Here is a 20,450-nt window from a genome sequence, read left to right as displayed (position 1 = left end):
TGTTATGTGAATCTGAAGAAGAACTTACAGATAGGTATCAGACCTATGGGCTAATATCAGACTTGATCTGGACTGGGCTGGGATGGTTTCTTCATATACAATTACTCTCTATATAAAGTGCTTTCTTATGCACATATAGTGTCTATGAATTTGTTTTTCTCCAGTCTACCCTGACTAACACAACATAGTTATAAAGAACAATCATAAACCTAAATGCACCAAAGAACAGAGCAACATTGAAAACAAAGAAAATCACTATTAGTAATGTAAGGAGAACTTGAAATGCAATTATAGTGGAAGAAATCAAGATGCTTACCTCAAAGGGACAAACTTTTGTGTGAAAAAAGGATTTTTTTAAATGACATAAGAACATAGAGGCATCAAGGTACTAAATTTGAACAGAATATATTCCCTTGTCTTAAAAAAAACAACATTTGGTTTTGTATGTTCAAGGAACATTAACAAAAATTAAACAAATATGTGGCCACAAGATAAACCTTAACAAATTTGGAAGGAAAATAAACTTATAGACCACATTTTCTGGCTAAAATCATTAATATTAGGAGAATATAAAGGTGTATCACTAAAACTCTAGAACTTTACATTTGAGGAACATATTTCTTGATAATACTAATGGCATAAGAGATAAAAAAATAACTACAAATTATCTTAAAAGTAATGTAAAAATTCCTTTCATTCTCAAGCTGTTATACATTGGAACCTGTACTGCCTTTGTTGTTGTTTTTATTTAGAAAGACATGAAAAGCAAAATAACTAAATTGTTATCCTTGGAAATTAGAACAAGAGAAATTAACCACAATAAATTATTTTTGTTGCATTGCTAGGTGCCATTAACTTGACCCTGTCAAAACAGGATGAAAATGTGCCCAGTTCTACACCAAGCTGTGTTTGAACCCTTGTCATAGCCACCATAGCAGCCCCTTTCATTAGCGGTCTTGCTCTCTTCACTGACCTGCTGTACCGATCATGACATCCTTCTCCAGAGATGATCCCCGTTGAGAGTGTGTCCAAAGTAAGGAAGAGAAAGCCTCATTAGTTTTTTTCCACGGAACACACTGACTCTACGTCTTCTAAGACAGATTTGATCATTGTTCTGGCAGTTCATAGTATATTCAGTACTCTTTGCCAACACCATCATCCAGTTCTTCTTCATTCTTCCCTATATATTTTCTCAGCTTCTGCGTGCATATGGGATAATTAAAACTACCACAGTTTGGGTCATGCCCACCTTAGTCTTCAAAGTGGCATCTTTGCTTTTGAACACCGTATTAGGATCTTTTGCTGCACATTTACACAATTAAGTGCATCATAGAATTTCCTGACTTCTGCTTTCATGGGCATTGATTCTGGATCCAAATAAAATAAAATTCTTGGCAAGTTCAATATTTCCTTCCTTTATCAGCATGTTGCTTATTGATCATATTGATAGGAGTTTTATTTCTGAAACAAACTAAGAAGGAATTAAGATAGGAGCCCAAATCACAAACCTAGCATGTAAAAAATTTAAACATAAACACTGCCTGCTAATCTAGGCAAATTCAAGTATCAGATCTGCCAGTGATCAGTATACACGGAAATAAAGAACCTTGGTAGCCAAAGTGTTGAGCTCCTAACTGAAAGGCGGTTTGAATCCATTAGCTAATTTGTGGTAGAAAGAAGTGACAGTTTGCTTTTGTAAAGATACATACCCTGGAGGCTCTGTGAGAGAGCTCGCTGTCTCACAAGGTCTGTAAGTTAGAATCAACTCGTTGGCAGTGGGTTTGGGGGGATTTAATATGTAGAACTGGAATTAGCATATAATTTTTTCTGCAGGGAATTTTGGTTCTGGTCACTTATTCTTCCCTTCTACTTCATTTTACTTTAGGGAACTATGGTGGAAAAGTGGGCTTAGTGTTGGTCAAAGATTTACAGTCTTGAAAGCCCATAGGAAAAGTTCTGTGTCCTAGAGGGTCATTATAAGTCTAAATCATTTTGTTGGCAGGGAGTTTGTGTTTTGGGTTTTAGGACCTCACTTATTATTAAAATTTCCCATCTACTGCATTTATTATAATCTACCTTAAATTACATTTTGGAAGCTCAGTGTTGAGATTAGAAGAGGAAGAGATATGCCCCAAACGGTAGATAACCATAAAAGTGGAGGGAATTCATGTTCTTGCTACCTCCAGTTGAGACTCTTACTATAATAAAAACTTTCCTGAAAGGAAACTTATAAATCTTGGGAATACTGAATCACTGAGAAAAATCTCATGTAAAAAAGACAAACAAGATCCCCAAACGTAACTAAATAATATGCATTAGTAGAAATTATAGAATAAAACATATATTAAAAATATTGTATTTTAAGATGATCTTTTCATTCTCTTTCATCATCAGACTTCTCTAGAAGATAGTTATATCATTGGTACCAGTTCTCAGCCTCTGAGTTCTAATTTAAAAAAATACGACTTCTTGTTCAGCCCCAAGGTGGACATTTTATCACTGAAGTTTGGGTAATCTCAATATTATTGGTTACTGACTACAGGGAAGCTCTTGCTTAGTCAACAGCTTGGTATTTTTTTCCCCTTTAACTATTTGTGTTGGTACATTTCAGTACATTTCAATGATGATGTGTGGAAAAAAGATTATTTGTGGAGATATAATATTGTCATTTTTTCTGTTTGAAAATATGTAAAACTAAATTATGATAAGAGAATAGACATGTTTGGCCTTTTAAGCATTTAATGTTAATGGTGTGTGTGGTGTGGTGGTAACTGCTGCACTGCTAACCGAAAGGCCAGCAGTCGACTTTCATAAAGATTCCAGACTTAAAGGGGGAGAAAGACAACAATGGTGGCTGTATAACCCACCACTCACAAGCACACTGCGGGTAATGAACAACAAATGTGGGTGAAGGGATACAGCAGACAGTGTCAGATATGGGATATATATATGTATATATGTAATTTATCAATCACGAGGGTGGGAGGGTGGGGAAGGAAGGGAAAAAGAGGAGTTGATAATGACTCCAGTAGAAAGATAATGCTTTGAAAATGATTATGGCAACATATATACAAGTTTGCTTGGTGTAATTTATGGATTGTTATAATACCTGTAAGAGCCCCCAATAAAATGATTTACATTTATATTGGATCTCTGTGAATAGGAATTGACTCTTTAGTAACAGGTGTGGTTTGTCAGTTGGTTTAGATAAAACATGAGAAAGGGAGAAGGGACTTAAACATTGGATAACATCTACTATAATAAGTTGTAATCTGTGCCTGCTGCATTTATGTTGGTTTTGAGGTCATTTGAATTTTAACAGACCCAGAAACTACTAGGAATAATAGAATCAGCTCTGGTTTAAGTTGTATTTACTGAGGTTTTTAGTTGTATTTGGAGGTATACCATACAGCATAATTGCCGCTATACAACACCTTTTTGTGTAATTTTCCCCAATTTCAAATTTATGATAATTGAGTTTAATGTTTTAATTTGTTCAGCTTATTTTTCCTCTATGCAGGTGAGCTGGATAAATTATTTTACTTTACTGTTCATTTTTCCTTTTGATAATGTTAAACTGCAAAAACAAAGTACCAGTTTCAATTCTGTTGTCAATACAATTCTGTTGATGAGTATCTGGAAGCTTAATCTATTTAATCTTGAAACCAAATTATTCTCTTGGCCCTCACATCACTTCAAATCACTGTCAAATGAAATGTAATAGATTTTGTTTTTGTCTTGAACCTTGCTTAGCTATTGACCATAATTTTTATATATCAGCCTTTTAAAAAAATGTCCTTTAAGTAAATGTGTTTCCTTCTTCTCAGTCCTTCTCCCAGACAACGGGCTCTTCTGTGACATTTATGAAATAGTCAATAGTTCTTTCTACCACCCATTTCACTGTGCGTGCATCTGCATGGGCTTGTTGTTGGTTTTAAGATGGAAAAAAGGCATGTTGAAGCCTGATCGTGATCATATCTTTGTTATCTCTGCTTCTGTCTACAGGATGAGTATAAGCCAGAAAAAGCCCTGTCTGAGGAGGACCTAAAAAACGCCGTCAGTGTGCACCATGCACTGGCGTCCAAGGCCACGGACTACGAGAAGAAGCCGAACGTGCTGAAGCTCAAAACTGCTGACTGGAGGGTCCTGCTTTTCCAAGCCCAGTATGTGATCTTTTTGAAAATTTTCTTTTTCAATTTGTATAACAAGTCACAGTTTCAGGCTCTACAGGGGAAGTATTTCTCAGTTGGCTTCAAAGTTGCTAGGGGATCACATTGGAGACAAGGACCCAAGAAGACCAGAAACAGACATAGGAATGCTGGGTTCACATATTTTGTCTACTGAAAAATAGCCCCGTAGTTTGTAATTAGATGTCCAGTTCCTCACCAGTAAAACCACAAGTTTTAGTAGACAAATTCTACCACACAGTGAATAAAATGGGCCTGGATTCAAATCACCGTTTCCTAGCTATGTTAGTCTGGGTTCCCTTAGAGACACAAAGCCAGTGATGCTGGTATGTGCATGTCTATAGAAAGAGACATCAAGAAGTGGCTCATACAGTTGTAGGAGTGGAGATGTACGCTGGAGGCTTCTCCTAACTGGTGTAGCTACAGGGGCTGATGAAAAGAGAGCAGAGAGCTGCAGCAGAGAGAAATACCACGGGCTTGTAGATGCAGAGCTGGGAGAACCCGGGATCCGCTTGGAATGAATGCTAGGTCGGGAGTCTGCTGATGGTTCCTGGGATTGGCAGTCAAGATAAAGGAGGTCAGCAAACCAGATGCAGGATCCGGATCCAGCAATAGAAACGAGCTAGCTTCCACACACTGTCATTCTATACTAGGAGTAGGCCACGCTCGGAAGGCACCCTCCCTCCGTTGTGTCAAGGCTGGGACCACATTAAGGAGGTGGTACTCAGCCCTATTCTTCCCACAGCAGCTTGGCTGCTTCACAGAAGATCCATCATGAAGTTGACCACACCATGCTAGATTGTATTGTGGGAGAATCCTGGCCCAGACAAGTTGCTATCAAACCTAATTATCACACTAGCGTTTGTCCTACAATGTGACTTAACCTCTGTGAAACTCAATTTTTCACGCGTGGAGGTAATGATGTTTACTTCTTAGGTTTCTGGCAAGGATTAAATGAGATAGACTATATGAGTTGCCTCACACAGTATCTGGCACATAGACAGTCCTTGGGAAGTTTTTGTCTGCCTTTCCTTGCCCTCCTTGCAGGGCTCTACTACTCCATGATCCTACTGGAGGGAAAAGGTAAAGCAGGCTGTGAACAGTGGAACAGTGTATATGCCGCCTTAGCCAGGGATTCACTGACAGCAGGGTTTCACTGCAGCAGGGGATCACTTCACCCAGTGCACTGAGTCCATGACTTGAGAAATGTTGACTTTTTAGAACCCAATAAATAAGATAAGGGCACACATAGAAGTATAGTATTCATCCTTCATGCCCTGGCACAATCCCAGTTATTCTGTTTCTCAACTACCTGGGTTTGTTTGGTTTTTTGTTTCATCTGAAAGGTTAGATGTGATCATTAAGGAGAAATCTCATTACTTCAGCTAGAAATATTAGAGAAATCATTCAATTGAAATAATGGAATCAGAGATCAGGTTAGAAAGGAATAAAAGCAACAAGAACATCAAAATCCAAACCCGCTTCCCGAAAGTCCATTCTCACCCTGGTGGCCCTGTAGGACAGAGAAGTTCCATGTAGGACTTCCTACGCTATAATTTTTATGGGACAAATAAATGGAGTATTTGGTGGGTTGGAACCAGCAGCCAAATGCTAAACACCGAGCCACCTGAGCTCCTGAAGAGAAACATGCAGAGGCGGATGAATGGGAAAATCAGTGGAATGCAGATATTGTTTATCAAGAGGATTCGTAACACCCTTGAGTAAAATTTAGCGGAGATAATTTTTCAAAATAATTGCAACAGTACATCAGCATGTAACTGCTGCCAAGAATTCAACTGAACTCCAAAGAAAATGAGGAATGAGGGATGTCATTGTTGATGTCCGATGGATCTTGGCTAAAAACAATATCAGCTATTACGTGTCTTTTCCTGACTATGCAAAGGCATGCCAACTATGGATCATAAAAAAATTGTGGATTACTTTGCTAAGAATGAGAACTCCAGAACACTTAGCTCGCAAGCAGAGCCTATAGATAGCCAAGAGGCAGCCATTGGAGCAGAACTTGAGGTGGAGGGCAGGGCACTGTGTAGTTTAAATTCAAGAAAAGTATGATTTGGGGTTGTACGTCCTGTCGCCATACTTAATTCAGTCTGCACAACTGGAGAAGCTGGACTGTATGAAAAGATGCAACAGTGCTGTAAATCAGAACCGACTCCCTGACGCCTACAACAGCTGTGGCCTTGCAGCACCCAGAAAGTAGATATTTGATCAATTTTATTGTCAGCCGCATTTTTCCCCCTTTTACCTCCTAGTAGAATGACCTGTTCGGGTACTATTTGTTCCTGTAGCAACAAACAGTTATGTAGCATGTTAATCCCAATGGAAGTGGCATCAGGGCTTGATTGTCCATCTCTCAAAAAAAAATGTATGAAGTGCTGCCCTTTTAGTCCAGTAGTAAGAAATGAGCAAGGTAGGCCATGCTGAGATAAAGAAATACCCTGACAGAGAGCTGTCTGTCTGTCCTAGAAACCCAGAGGAAATGCAAGGGTGGATAAACAAGATCAACTGCGTGGCCGCCGTCTTCTCTGCGCCACCATTTCCAGCAGCCATTGGCTCTCAGAAGAAGTTTAGCCGCCCCCTTCTGCCTGCCACTACAACAAAATTGTCTCAGGTAAGCCATGGCGTCGTCGGTGTCGGTGCTTTGGCCTTGGGGAGAAGTGCTCTGTCAAATAAGGTGGATATTGGCATCTGTATCTGAATAGTACTTCCATGTGGGGCGGAGAGAGACCCTTCCCTGGAGGGATGCCTTGTCTAAACGGCACAAAATGCACTAGATTGAGTTGTCTACTTGAGGAAGCTGGCAGTGTTGTTATTATGTTGGTAGGACACATTCATTGAATTTGTTTTCGAAGTGTTTATTCATTTACTAATCAAGCCATCAAGTTACCTGTTTGATTTCTCCTTTTCCCTCAACTACCAGCTCATATTTTCTAAGTGACTGGCTAACGTTAGAAATCCTTGCTTGATTACAAGCTGTTTGATCACTTGTTCATGCGTTCCATTTATTGAGCACCTACCTGCCCCCGACTGGGAAGATGCAAGCATCCCCAAGTATCCTCTGCTCACAGTGTGGTGGGGCGGAGCCTTCCCTGGTTCTCAATGCAGAGCTAAGTGGACTACGGGGTTTTCTAAGCTAATTCAGACAAAGTGCACAAGAACGCTGTTCAGCTTCGCTTCTGATGCCAGATATTTCCAGACCCCAAATTTAAAACTGCTTTGGGGACACTGGTGGGTTGGAATCAGCTCAATAGCCATGAGGTTATTTTTTGTCTGTCTGTTTAGAGAGTATCTGAAGGGGCCAAAGTCAGTCATATAACACACAAGTCAGGGGTGGCAATTTTCAACCTGTGTGCAGGGGCTGTTATTCAGAATCAAGTCAGCAGCAGTGGTCTTTTGGGGTTTGGCCAGCAGATACTTGCCATTGGCGAGATCAGGTATTTGGTAGTGACTTTACTATCCCTATTTCTTGTTGCTGCAAATAGATCATCTGACAGTAATCAGCCATATCTTAGTGTTAAGTGACCCTTTGCACATCTCTGGGATCAGTGGCATCGGGACATATTTATTTTACAAGCATGTACCATGTGCCTACTGTGCATCAGAGACTGTTTTAGGTTCTGGAAAGGCAGAGGTAAGCAAAGTCCAGAACCTTTTCTGAAGGGGTGTCAAGGACAAATAAGTAAATAGTTGTAATGCGGTTTGATCGGTGGTTCAGGAGAGTATGTTGAGGAAGAGGGAGGGTGAAGAGAAGGGCTATCTGGCCTGGTCTTGGAAGCGCAGTGGTGCCCAGAGTGAAGCAAACAGGATGGGCATGATTGGGCAGGGTGTAGGAAGAGAGAACGCAGTGGTCCAGCAGAGGACACGGAACGCAGGACCCACACAGAAGCCTCTGGTGTGACATGAGCTGAGAGGGTTGAGGAAAGCCAGGCTGTCCCTGGGTGGAGGGAAGCAAGTGTCTGTTCGTCCCGTGTAGGCTCTTGTGTGCTTCTCCACTTCCCCAGCGTGCTCAGGATACAGTTCAAGCAGGAAAGTAATGTGTTCCACTTTGTGCTTTGAAAATCAGTTTCACAATGAGAAGAAAATTTTGGAAAAGGATCACATAAAGGCATCAGGGCAACTTTAGAGGTTCTTTCAGTAATGCAGAAGGATTGGTGGTGCAAGTGAGCAAGTGTGGGACTACTAACCACAGGGTTGGTGGTTCAAACCCACCAGCTGCTCCACAGGAGGGCGCTGAGGCTGTCTGCCCCTGTGCAGATTTATAGCCTTGGAAACCCTGTATAGGATCAGTGTGAGTAAATATTGATTCAACAGCACTGAGAGTTTGGTTTGGTAATCCCGAAGGGAAGTAACTGTTAGTTTTAGAAGAGGCAAATAGAAGAAGAAGTAGAAGTACTTGAGAGATCTTCAGGGTACAGAAGGGATAGTTCTGGCTGGAGGTGGGAGAGAAAACGACATGTCTTCTGGGACTGGGCAGCTGGAGATACACTTTTCTCTGACCTACCATTAGGACATCACATCTCTTGCTGTCTCCCTACTGTGGCTGCTCAGAGTCCATTCCTGGATTTCCCCTCTTTCCCACCTCCAAATGTTGCTTAGCAGTGGATCATACGAATATGTGAGAGACTTGGGTTTTGGGGGCTTTTTTAAATAATTACTTTAGCTGGGGGAAAGCAGGGAGATTTTGTTGTGCCAAGAGAAAGGAGCAATAAATCCAGAAAAATAAATAAATTAAATTTTATAAATTAAACTATGACCAAAAATAAATAAATTAAAATGGGTCAGAAAAAGTGCCACAGACCATTGGGTACTGCTGGTGAGATCAGATTTGGTGATGTATCAGGAGCAGAAGCCACACTGGGCTTCTCTGCTGAGCGTATGAAAGAAAGGTTGTAGGAAAATAGAGGCGAGGAATGAGGGAAATTCCTGCCATGACGCCAGAGAGAGACTAGAAGAGAGGAGACCTGGTTTGAGGGTTTTGTTTTAAATTACTGTGTTGTGACTGCTTGCTATGCGAGCATTGCGATTGCTGTGTATTTCATATACTAGTTGAAACACTGTTAAGATAGAAAGGATCAAGGTAGCTCAATTTATTGGGCAAAGTGGCAAAGTAAATATTTTAGTGAAAGAGGGAAAGGTTATTTTTTAAAATCATTTTATTGGGGGCTCATACAACTCTTATCACTATCCATACATACATCCATTGTGTCAAACACATTTGTACATATGTTGCCATCATCATTTTTGAAATATTTTCTTTCTATTTGAACCTTTAGTATCAGCTCATTTACCCCCTCCCCCCCCCATGAACCCTTGATAATTTATAATTCTTTTTCATGTCTTAAAAACTGACCATTGTCTCCCTTCACCCACTTTTCTGTTGTCCATCCCCATGGGACAGGGTTAATTGTAGATCATTGTGATTGCTTCCACCACCGCCCCCCTTACCCTTACCCTCATGGTATCACTACTCTCTTTATTGGTCCTGTGGGGTTTACCTGTCCTGGATTCCCTGTGTTTCTAGCTCTTATCTGTGCCCGTGTACATGCTCTGGTCTAGCCATATTTGTAAGATATAATTGGGGTCATGGTTGGGGGTGGAGGAGAGCATTAAAGAACTAGAGGAAAGTTGTTTTTGTCAGTGCTATATAGCACCCTGATTGACTCATCTCTTCCTTGTGACCCGTCTGTAAAGGGATGTCCAATTGTCCATAGATGGGCTTTGGGTCTCCACTCTGTACTCCTCCTCATTCACATTGATAATGATTTTTTGTTCTGGGTCTTAGATGCCTGATACGTAATCCCATCAACACTCATCCCATCAAAAATAAAGGCCTGTGTGCTTCTTCCATGTGGACTTTGTTACTTCTCAGCTAGATGACCGCTTGTTTATCTTCAAGCTTTTAAGACCCCAGACACTATACCTTTTGATAGCTGAGCGCCATCAGCTTTCTTCACCACATTTTCTTATGCCACCCACTTTGTCATAGTGATCATGTTGGGAAGGTGAGCATCGTGGAAAGCCAGTTTAATAGAACAAAGTGTTTTTGCATTGAGTAGAGGCCCAATGTCCATCTGCTACCTTAATACTTAACATATAAATATATGTACATAGATCTATTTCCCTATCGTTATCTATAAACATATTTGCATATGTACATGCCTGTATTTAGACCTCTGTAAATGTCCTTTGCCTCCCAGTTCTTTCCTCTATTTAAGAGGGAAGGTTGTACCGTTCTTTTTCCTCGTGACAAGAAAGCACGTTGGCTGACTTCTCCATATGCTTAATATGAACTTAAGTAAGCAGCTGCATTTTCCTCCTTCCAACAAAAACCATACAGAAAGGGGAGAAGATAAACAATTAAACAGAAATCACCTTCAGGGTTTTTCCCTCATATTAATAATCACTCTCTGTAATCCATGGAGAAGATGAGTGGAAGCTATCTTGAATGTTTTATGTAGCTTAGAGCAGCATGGAGAATTTTTCTGGGTCTTTACTCATGATGGGATTTATGGTTCTGTTTACTTTATGACTTGAAAAATATGCTACGGATCTATCTGTATGAGCGATATACCATTAAGCCACTTGAGCATGAAAATGAATGTGTATGGATCTATGCATCTGCAAGGGGCCAGTCAGGCAAGCATTTGTAACAGGACAGAGCACCTATTTTAAACAAATGTCTTAAACTGGAACTAACCCCATGGGACATACATTTTTAAATACATCTTCCTCACTTTGGACCTAAAACCATAGAAATGCCAAGAAAATGCCTACCTAGTATCATCAAAGTGGTAGATTGAGGATTTTAAATAAGAAAGCAGTAACCAACCTGAAGCGTCCTCAAATGACACAGCAGACAGGATGGCTGAGCTCCTTCGTGCATTTGTTTCTCTGGAAAGGGATGCAGACAACCCCATAGAAAACCCGGCCTTTGTGTCCCTTTTCGACATCCAGACGATGAGAAGATCGTTTACAAAGTCTCTACATTTCTTTCTAGCACTAACTCTGTCTTACTTCTTTGCCCAGGTCATGAGTTTAATGGTTTTTTTTACCAAAAATGAAAGGATTGGCGGGGGGTTGGGGGGAGGATGTTTTTGCATTTGAGAGCCTTATATGAATTTAGGAAGAAATATGGGAGCCCAAGCTCATGATAAAGTATAGGTTAGAAAGATCAAGGAGAGAGCTGGTATTACACAGCCTGATGCAGGTGTTCGGGGTACCGTCTGCTTCATATAAAGATTCATGGAGATGTGGTGTCTGTGCTGGAATCCTGAAATATATGACTGGATACGCCCCTTCGCCCTCCAATATCTGGCACACTAGCCTGGATTACTGAGACCAGGATTCCTCAGCCTTGGCCTTATGGACATTCCAGGCGGGATCGTTTTAATTGGGCAAGGCTATCATGTGCAATGTGGGCTGTGTGGCAGCACCTTCAGCATCAACCCATTAGGTGCCAGTAGCCCCCAGTTGTGTGACATCTGCAGACATTGTCACCTGCCCTGTGGGGTCAAAACTCTGCTGAAATCTTTGTTGTTGGTTGCCAGTGAGTTGACACTGGCTTATGGTGACCCCATGTTTACAGAGTAGAACTGCTCTGCTGGGTTGTCATGATCTTTGATTTACCTGGATCAGATCACCAGGCCTTATTTCTGAGGCACCTCTGGGTTGGTTTGAATTGTCAACTACCTCTCAGGTAGTCGTCATCTGGTTCACCATGGAAGTTTTGAACCTCTGAGCTTCACCATTTTTCTTTTCTCTGTACCCCAGACTCTGGCTGTGACTTCCCTGAATGCCAGAACCACCAGTTCATTTAATTTTCACAACTCCGTAGCAATGTGAATGTTCTGCAGAAAAGAGTGGGAGGGAGGATTGTTAGCTAAATATTAAACCATCGGTGAAAAGGCTCTTTGGTTCTTTCAAAACACATTTTCCATTATTCTTTCATTTGCTAGTTTTTCTTTATTTCTGTCTTTGAACCAAAATGTTTCCTATTAAACCTGATTGTCCGTGCAGAGGGGATGTAATACAGATTCAATCTAATACTGTGTTAGTCCAGGTTGCCTAGAGAAACAAATCCAAGGAGACTCATATGTGTGTAAGCAATAACTTTATATCAAAGAGCAATTGTACATTAAGAAAACATCCCAGTCCAGATCAAGTTCATAAGTCTGATATAAGCCCATATGTCTGATACCAGTCTATAAGTTCCTCTTCAGACTCATGCAACACATGCAATGGAAGATCACAGGCCAGTGGATGTTTCCACTTGTGGATCCAGTGGTGGTAGAAGCATCTGGTAGAAGCGTCTCAGCACTTGTGTTGTTCTCCACGCGGCTCCTCCAGCTCTAGGGCTCTGGTTCCATCAGTGTAACTCCATGTGTCTTGTCAATAAGAATGTGTAGCACAGAGTGTGGGTTTAACCTCCAATGAGCTATTTATCTCCATTGCACCTCCAAATGATGTCATCAAGATGCAACCTGATTGACAGGCTAACCACGACCCCTCTACTCATAATGGTCTCAAGTTGACACCAGATTATGTAACCACCACAAATGCCAACAAAATGCATATCTAGTATGATCAAAATGATGTATTCAGAGATTTCCTGAGCAACTCTATTGGGGAGGAGTGAATTTCTTTGTGAGCAGCTCTGTGGGGAGGAGTTCCCATCCTCAGTCTTTCCGTGGCAGGGTGGCGCCACTGCATTGCTTTCTTTCTTGTATATGAAGAGATTACTTTCACAGCCCAAGTTTTGTTTTGCCTTGTGGTGTAGCTCATAGGGAGCCCTGGTGGTACAGTAGCTTACATATTGGGCTGCTAACCGAAGGATCGGTGGTTTGAACCCACCAACTGCTAGCTGCACGGGAGGAAGCAGCAGCAGTTTGCTTCTGTGGCTGTTACAGCCTGGGAAACGTTCCGTGAAGTGGTTCTACTCGATCCCTTAGGGATGCTGTAAAGTGGATGAGTAACAGCTCGTGCTTGGAGGGAAATGTCTAGTCCTTCTGGGGTGGTTACCCTTCAAGATCTACTGGGAACCTTCCTTTCTACCCTCCAAAGCTGCTGTCTTCAGGCTTCCGTGTACACAAGGGACAGCTGGGAAAGTACACATTTCTGGTCCCACTATGTTGATCCGGCCCAGCCTGGGGCTCAGGAATATAGAGGTTTCATGTCCACGCTAAGGTGGTGAGTGGCACGCAGATGGCAGCAGATCACACGCAGGGGCACTGGGTGTAGAGCCATCTCTGCCTCTGTGGAGTGGTGTCCCCGGGTGGCACAAACACTCACTACGCCACTAGCTGCAAATTCAAGAAGAGCCTCAGAAGAAAGTCCTGGTGACCTGCTTCCAAAAGGCCTTAGAAGCATAGACTCCCAGGGAGCACAGTTCTACTTAGACTGCACTTAGCGCCTTCCCATGAGGCAATGGTAGCTGCCTCCACCAACAACAGCCTCTCTCGGGTCTTTTCCCTCCTCTCAACAGACCCGTACCGGGGATGTCACCACCTCCTCATACCTAGCCTGGCTGCCTTCTCTGGTTCCGGCCATTCTCTTGGAAAAGTTTCACCCGATGGATATGTGCTAAATGCTAGGTGTTATGGGCCAGGTCTTGTGATAAACAACACTGTTGTAAAGCGGAAGTCCCGGTCCTGCTTCTCACATAGAAGTCACCCTCACCACTTGAATCCTGTGACTGCACCCAACAAGCAGTGGTGATAAGGGCCAGGGGAGGACCAGACATTTGGAGCCAGTCTTGCTTGCTAAATACCCTTCGTGGTCCACCTACCTATACTTCCTGCTTCAGGCTCTTGTCATATTTGACCTAGACCACTGATCTAACATTTCTGATGGCTCACCCTCTCAGGAGGTACTGTCTGCAGACCACACACTGGGCCCCAGGCAGGCCTTTCGACTCAGCCCTGTCATGAGACATCTCTCTGCCTTCAAAACGTTTATACGCTAATAAGGCAGGCATAATTCTCACACTTGACCAAGTGTGTGATATATAGTATTATGTATTATTATACAGCATACATGTGTAATAATTGTGCGATCAGATACAAGTGTTGCAGGCAAGGAGGAGATCGTGACATCTGGGGTAACACTGGATTTGATCGGAATTTGGAGTAAGAATGAGTCGGAGTAAAAAACGTCGTGTTTGGGAGTCCTAGGAGAGAAAGTAACATAGAAGAAACAATAGCCGGTTTATGAAGAGTTTTCAAAGCCGAGTTTGGTACAGATACATTGAACAATAAAATATTTTGAAGCTTATTTTTCCAATGATCCTCTGGTCTTGAAAGGGTTGTTCAGATTATGTTCCTGACTAAGAGTTGGGAGGACAAGACTGGAGAGCTGGTTTCTGGACATTGGTAGTGACCAAAACCATGCCCTTGGCATCAGGGCAGGAGCCTCGCCTTCTAGCTCACCCTTGAGGCACTGCAGGGTGGATCCTGTCGCCAACCAACTGGCTGTGTCTCATCTCCTTGTCCTTTGGCAAACTGTCCTCCTGGAGGGGAATTTAGGATTTGATATTTTAAAGGAAATTAAGAAGTTTTCCTCTACCCTGAAGTGCCATATACACAGGAAAAAATTTAAATCTTTAGTGGTATCTGCCACTGGCTTTTAAAATAAAACTTCAACTCATCAAAGTGATCGATGTAAAGCACCACCACCACCACCACCACCACCCGGGGGGGAATGAACAATAGAAATGGGTGGAAGGAGAGAGTAGACGGTGTAAGACATGAAAATAATAATTTACAGTTTATCAAGCGTTCACAAGGGGGGAGAGAGGAGCTCTACAAGGGCTCAAGTAGAAAGAAAATGTTTTGAAAATTATGATGGCAACATATGTACAAATATGCTTGATGTAATTGATGTATGGATTGTTATAAGAGCTGTAAGAGCCCCGATAAAATGATTTATAAAAATTAAATTAAATTTCATTCCCTACATTATTGCAAATATTGCCAGTGTATGTCCATTTGCATACAGACACAAATTCTCTCGCATCTAATAGGTCAATGCTTCTTTTTTAAAAACCATGTCCTAACGTAAAGCCATGTTAGAGGATTTACCCCACCCCTACCTGAGTTCCTCTCTCCAGGCACTGCTGTGCATTTCACAGCCTTGCCTGCAACCCCCTGTTACTGTTGTCTCATAGGAAGGGTGTGCGTGATCCCACTAACAAATTGTAAGAGCAGAGACAAAAGGGGGGACACGGCACGATTCCTCCTGTGACGTTATCCGTCTTGTCCATTGCAGATGTATTTGCCCTGATCAGAGAGTGCCACCTGTTTCATGGCACCTGCCTCCCTGGCTCCGCTTTCACCGTCAGGAACTTCTGGGCATTTCATTTACCCAGGGCTCGCCCATGCGCAGACTTCGCGTGTCCTCCTATCTGTGCCCAGAAAGCTGGCCATGATCCTTTTTCTGTTTTCTTGTTGAGGTGCACAGGCTTTCGACGATAGGGTGTTGAAAGGCTGTGAGAATGCTCCCTGAACTCTTGCTTCATGAAAGCTCTGGATTGGAAATGAAGCACTGCCCTTGAGACACAACCTTTTTATGACTGGTTTCTTCACAAATATATATATATACATAAATACATGTATGTGTATGCACATGTTCATACATATATGCACGTGTGTGTATAGCCCCTCAATGGCTAACGTTTAATGCAACTATAGAAAATAGGCTTATAAAACAGTTTAATGAGTAAGCCTTGGGAATATATGAATACACCTTACATAATTTATTAATATGCATTTTTGTATTAAGTGGAAAGTGGCACATATGTGCTGTTTAAATTGTCTTGGAAACACTTAGGGCGGTTTCACCTCATCCAAACTCTTGCTGTTTATTAACACTGACTAGCTAGCAATGAATTTGTCTTTTGTATTCTTTTGATAACTTTTAACTGAATAATTACCTAAGGTCAATAAAGTTGAAAGGAATAAGACCCTCTCCTACTTTGGAGGGAAAAGCAGGAATGGGCTCATCAGTAGACTATTATTTGATAGGTTTCAGAGAAGAATTATTTCTTCCGAGCATTACTTGTTTCAAAAAGGGTAAAACACACAAGCAGATTGTTTATTTGTTGAGATAGAAAGGGGGGAATAGACAGCATTGCTGGGTGGACATGAACCCCATGTTGTGTGCTCTTGAAGCAAGGTGCTTGACTGTTCAAATGGTGCCTGGCCTGCCGAGGGGCCTGTCCAGAGGAAAGATCCCAGGCTTGGTGACACTTAGGCCTAATCAAAGTCTCTGAAGGAGTTTGCTGTGAAGAAAAGCTTTGGCTATACCTCTGGTGCCTGGCCTGCCAAGGGGCCTGTCCAGAGGAAAGATCCCAGGCTTGGTGACACTTAGTCCGAATCAAAGTCTCTGAAGGAGTTTGCTGTGAAGAAAAGCTTTGGCTGTTCCTCTGGTGCCTGGCCTGCCGAGGGGCCTGTCCAGAGGAAAGATCCCAGGCTTGGTGACACTTAGGCCGAATCAAAGTCTCTGAAGGAGTTTGCTGTGAAGAAAAGCTTTGGCTGCTCTCCTGGCGATAGGGAAACACTAACGTGAGCGAGTTGTTAAGAGGTAGTACCTAGGCACAGCAAAGGAGCTCAAAGAATTAAAGTCATTCATCATAAGGGGTTCTTAAAAGCACTGTACTTTTTTTATTGATTTCTTTTCTGGAAACTAAATGGCTTAACCATTTCCTGCAGGAGGAGCAGTTGAAATCTCACGAAAGCAAGTTGAAGCAGATCACCACGGAGTTGGCTGAGCACCGCTCATATCCCCCTGACAAAAAGGTGAAAGCCAAAGAGATGGATGAGTACAAACTGAAGGACCATTATCTGGAGTTTGAGGTATGTTGCACCAGCATATAATCAATGCCTAGAACTGAATGATGCCTTACCCAGGAGGCAGTTCTTTATTTTTATATTCATACATCTGTTATAGTTACTGTAACTAGGAGCCATGCCTTGGCTGTAACTTGGGGGGCTGAAGAAGCAGATACCTATACTTTATCCTGGATTATGGACTATGGTACAGAAGGGCACTGCATAGTTGTCTTTTTTTTTTTTTTTCTGAAAGGGCAATAGGTCAAATAAGTGTGGGAACCTCTGATATACCCAGCTCTCTGTATCCTATCTTCCGGGGCTGCCACATCAGACGATCATAATTTGAGGTAACCCAGTGGCATCAGTGTCTTCCAAATGAGGGCTCATGAATTTTCTGACTTTTCCATCCCCAGCTCATAAATTCAGAAGTCTATGGTGTTTTTTTTTAATTCTGTATTAATTTTTAATTAATCTGGTGGAAACACAAACATCCTCATCCGGGCAACCCATTGATGGAAGCTCTAGAAAAACAGATGAAATCAAAAAGATGATATAACATGATGATTAGCCCATTGGATTTCTTAGTGCTGTTGTCTAAGATTATGCTTTCTTTGATCGAAAGAGCCAAGGTCAACAGTTCAAGTCCACTAGTGACTCCATGAGAGAAAGAGGAGACCATCTGCTCCTATAAAGATGTATAGCCTCAGAAACCCTATATGGGTCACGACGAGTTAGAATCCATTTATGACAATGGGTTTGGTGGGTTGGATTTGAGAGTTTCTGTGATCAAGGCAATTCTGAACAAGGAGAGCCTGGATGATTCACAGGACTGCTTTCTGCTGTGCACACACCTCTGGTGAGTCTCCTCCCAGCTGCCACCTGGACCACTCGCCATGGTAACATGCAGGGAGCTGGTGAATGGCTCCACAGTGTCTGCCTCCTCTACATTAGCCACACCAATGCCAGGCTCTGCAATAGCAGCCTGCCAACAGTCTGATGACTCAATCCACTGGGCTCAATTTGCCCATCGAGCCTCCAAGCAGCAGCTTTTTCCAGCTTATCGTTGCTATTAGACCACGGGGATGCATTCTTACCATCCACTGACCGTCGTATGGATTGATGAACTAGAATGAGGAGATTTTACCATATATACTCGAGTATAAGTCGACCCAAATATCAGCTGAGGCACCTAATTTTACCACAAAAGCTGCATTAAAAATGTGCTGAAACACGCAGCTTATACTCAAGTATATACGGTGTATGCTCTGGCATAGGGAGGTAGGACATTTTAAACTAAGCTGGAAAAAGATGTCTAGTAGGAGACCAACCATCCGTAGTGCCAGCAGTTAATTGCTCAGCTATTTGCTGAAAGGTTAGTGGTCCAAACCCCCTCAGCAGTGCCTGGGAAGAAAGCCCTAGTCATTTGCTTCCCAAAGGTCACAGCCTTGGACACCTTTAGAACCCGTCTCCTCTAGGCAGGAGGTCACCAGGAGTCAGAAGTGATTCAGTGGCAACTGATTGTAATGAAGGTGACCTTGAGCTGTTTTCTCCCTATGGTCGGAGTTTCAGGGGGTCCTTGGACTCACCCCGCTTCAAGCATCAACTTAAAATATGAGAAATGCTTTTTTTTAAACTAAGCAGCATGGAAGTCAATGAGGAAAAAAGTGTTAACTTTTCACAAAATCTTTTTCTGGTGGATATGCAGAATGTGTACTTTATCATTCTTTCTCCCCGGGGCTCTATTCTCTTTTACTTGATAGGAGGAGTGACAGAAGTTATCCTTCCTCTCCTGTGTGCCTCCTCCAGCTTGAAACCCGAGAGTCACCAGAGGCACCCCATTCCCCAGGGCCAGTCCCACTTTAGCCACTCGCAGCGATCTGCTGGCTGGAGCACACCCTTCCTTACAGGGATGTTTCTTGTGTCATTTCTTTGCTGACTCCTGATCTTCTCATCTGTCACCAGGACCTGGTGCTTGACTCCTAACTGCTCCTCCATTCTTCATTCCCTCCTACAGATGTCTGCCACTTATTTTTCCAACGCTCAGCCCAGATTAGGGTGTTGTTCTGTTCAATAGACACCCTTGATCATCTCTTGGCGCTTTCTACCACCTATTTGCAGGATAAAGTCACATGCTTTAATCTGAACAGATGTAGCTTTCATCTGTCTTCCCAGCCAGTCTCTCACAGCCGCCCTGCCTACTCACTCCACAGACACACTTTAACGCCATCGATGTTCTTCTACCCCATGTAGTTCTCCCCTTATCTTCATTTTGGTGAGCCCTGCCCGTATTTCGGGGTGCAGCCAAAGGCCTCCTATTAAAGCCTGCTCTAAACCAGTTGCTGGAATTCGTCGGTGACAAAAGTCGCCACAATGTGCCTTTGTTTGGAATTGTGTTTGTGTGTTTGGATCTGTGGTGGGCACTATGCTACCCCTCCCCAAACAAGATATGAGCCTTTGTCGAGCAGGGATTTCATCCGTCTCGTGTCTAGCCTTTGCTTTACACATAGCTTGTTAAAGTAAGTAAAACTTCCTGGAAACTTCCAATAGTCTCTTTCTGAGACATTGAACTTCTGTGACCTTTGATCCACAAGATGTTGCTTCTCTCACAGAACCCGCCGTTGGCTTTCTTCATGGTTCAGGGCCCCTGGCTCAATGGGAAGATCAGAGCTCTTCCTCTTAGTGAAGGTGAAAGCTTGTGAGACCAAGTTGTTCCTTCCCAGCAAAGACTGGTTGGGGGAGGATGTGTCTTTCTCTCAGTGTTTCTCTTCTCTTGGGCCTGTTCTTTTGGGGAAAATGGGAGTTCTCAAAAAGCAATCATTATTCCTCACACTTTGGGAGCAGCTTTCAGCCAGCAGAGGCCCAATGGTTCCAAACGTGCTAATTACATTTCCCAACACCTCTATCCCCTGCCTTTGTACAGCATGCACCGTGCTTGAGCCCTGGATTCAGAAGGTTAGGAGGCTTTCCCCAGGAGGTAGGGGGGAAGAGGGGCTAACGACCAGGGAAGAGACACCCCCACATACTAGAAGTGCTCCCTGATTTTACAATCCATTGTGATGCTCATTTGAAATGAAAGCCAGCAAGATCCAGCATCTTCATTTCCTGATGTGAACTTAGATGAAGTCGGTGGGATTACACATTGCTCTCATCAAATGTTCACCTCAAATGGCATGAATATCACATTCCCAGACTCTTGGCTCATTAATGTCAGCTTCTTTTTTTTTAATCGTTTAATTAAGGGCTCATACAACTCTTATCACAATCCATACATACATCAATTGTGTAAAGCACAGCTCCTCATTTTTCACCCTCCCTCCCCGCTCCACCCTCCCTCATGAATCCTTGATAATTTATAAATTATTATTTTGTCATATCTTGCACTGCTTGACGTCTCCTTTCACCCACTTTTCTGTTGTCC

At 42.6% G+C, this 20,450-nt stretch overlaps 1 protein-coding gene across 1 annotated transcript in view; it reads left to right on the top strand.

The window, feature by feature from the left end:
• PSD3 (pleckstrin and Sec7 domain containing 3) overlaps nucleotides 1–20,450 on the top strand; it is a 331,314-nt gene that overhangs the window by 290,191 nt on the left and 20,673 nt on the right. Inside the window, exons 12-14 of the mRNA XM_045286849.1 lie at nucleotides 4,006–4,163; nucleotides 6,675–6,819; nucleotides 16,913–17,056. Coding sequence (XP_045142784.1) covers nucleotides 4,006–4,163; nucleotides 6,675–6,819; nucleotides 16,913–17,056 — 447 coding nt within the window. The remainder of the gene's footprint in view (nucleotides 1–4,005; nucleotides 4,164–6,674; nucleotides 6,820–16,912; nucleotides 17,057–20,450) is intronic.

The sequence above is a fragment of the Echinops telfairi genome, unplaced genomic scaffold (genome assembly GCF_000313985.2).
Source record: "Echinops telfairi isolate 266 unplaced genomic scaffold, ASM31398v2 ScPeMD7_9;HRSCAF=40, whole genome shotgun sequence".
Lineage (NCBI taxonomy): Eukaryota > Metazoa > Chordata > Mammalia > Afrosoricida > Tenrecidae > Echinops > Echinops telfairi.
The sequence above is the reverse complement of the archived record's forward strand: the minus strand, read 5'-3'. Positions and strand labels throughout refer to the sequence as shown.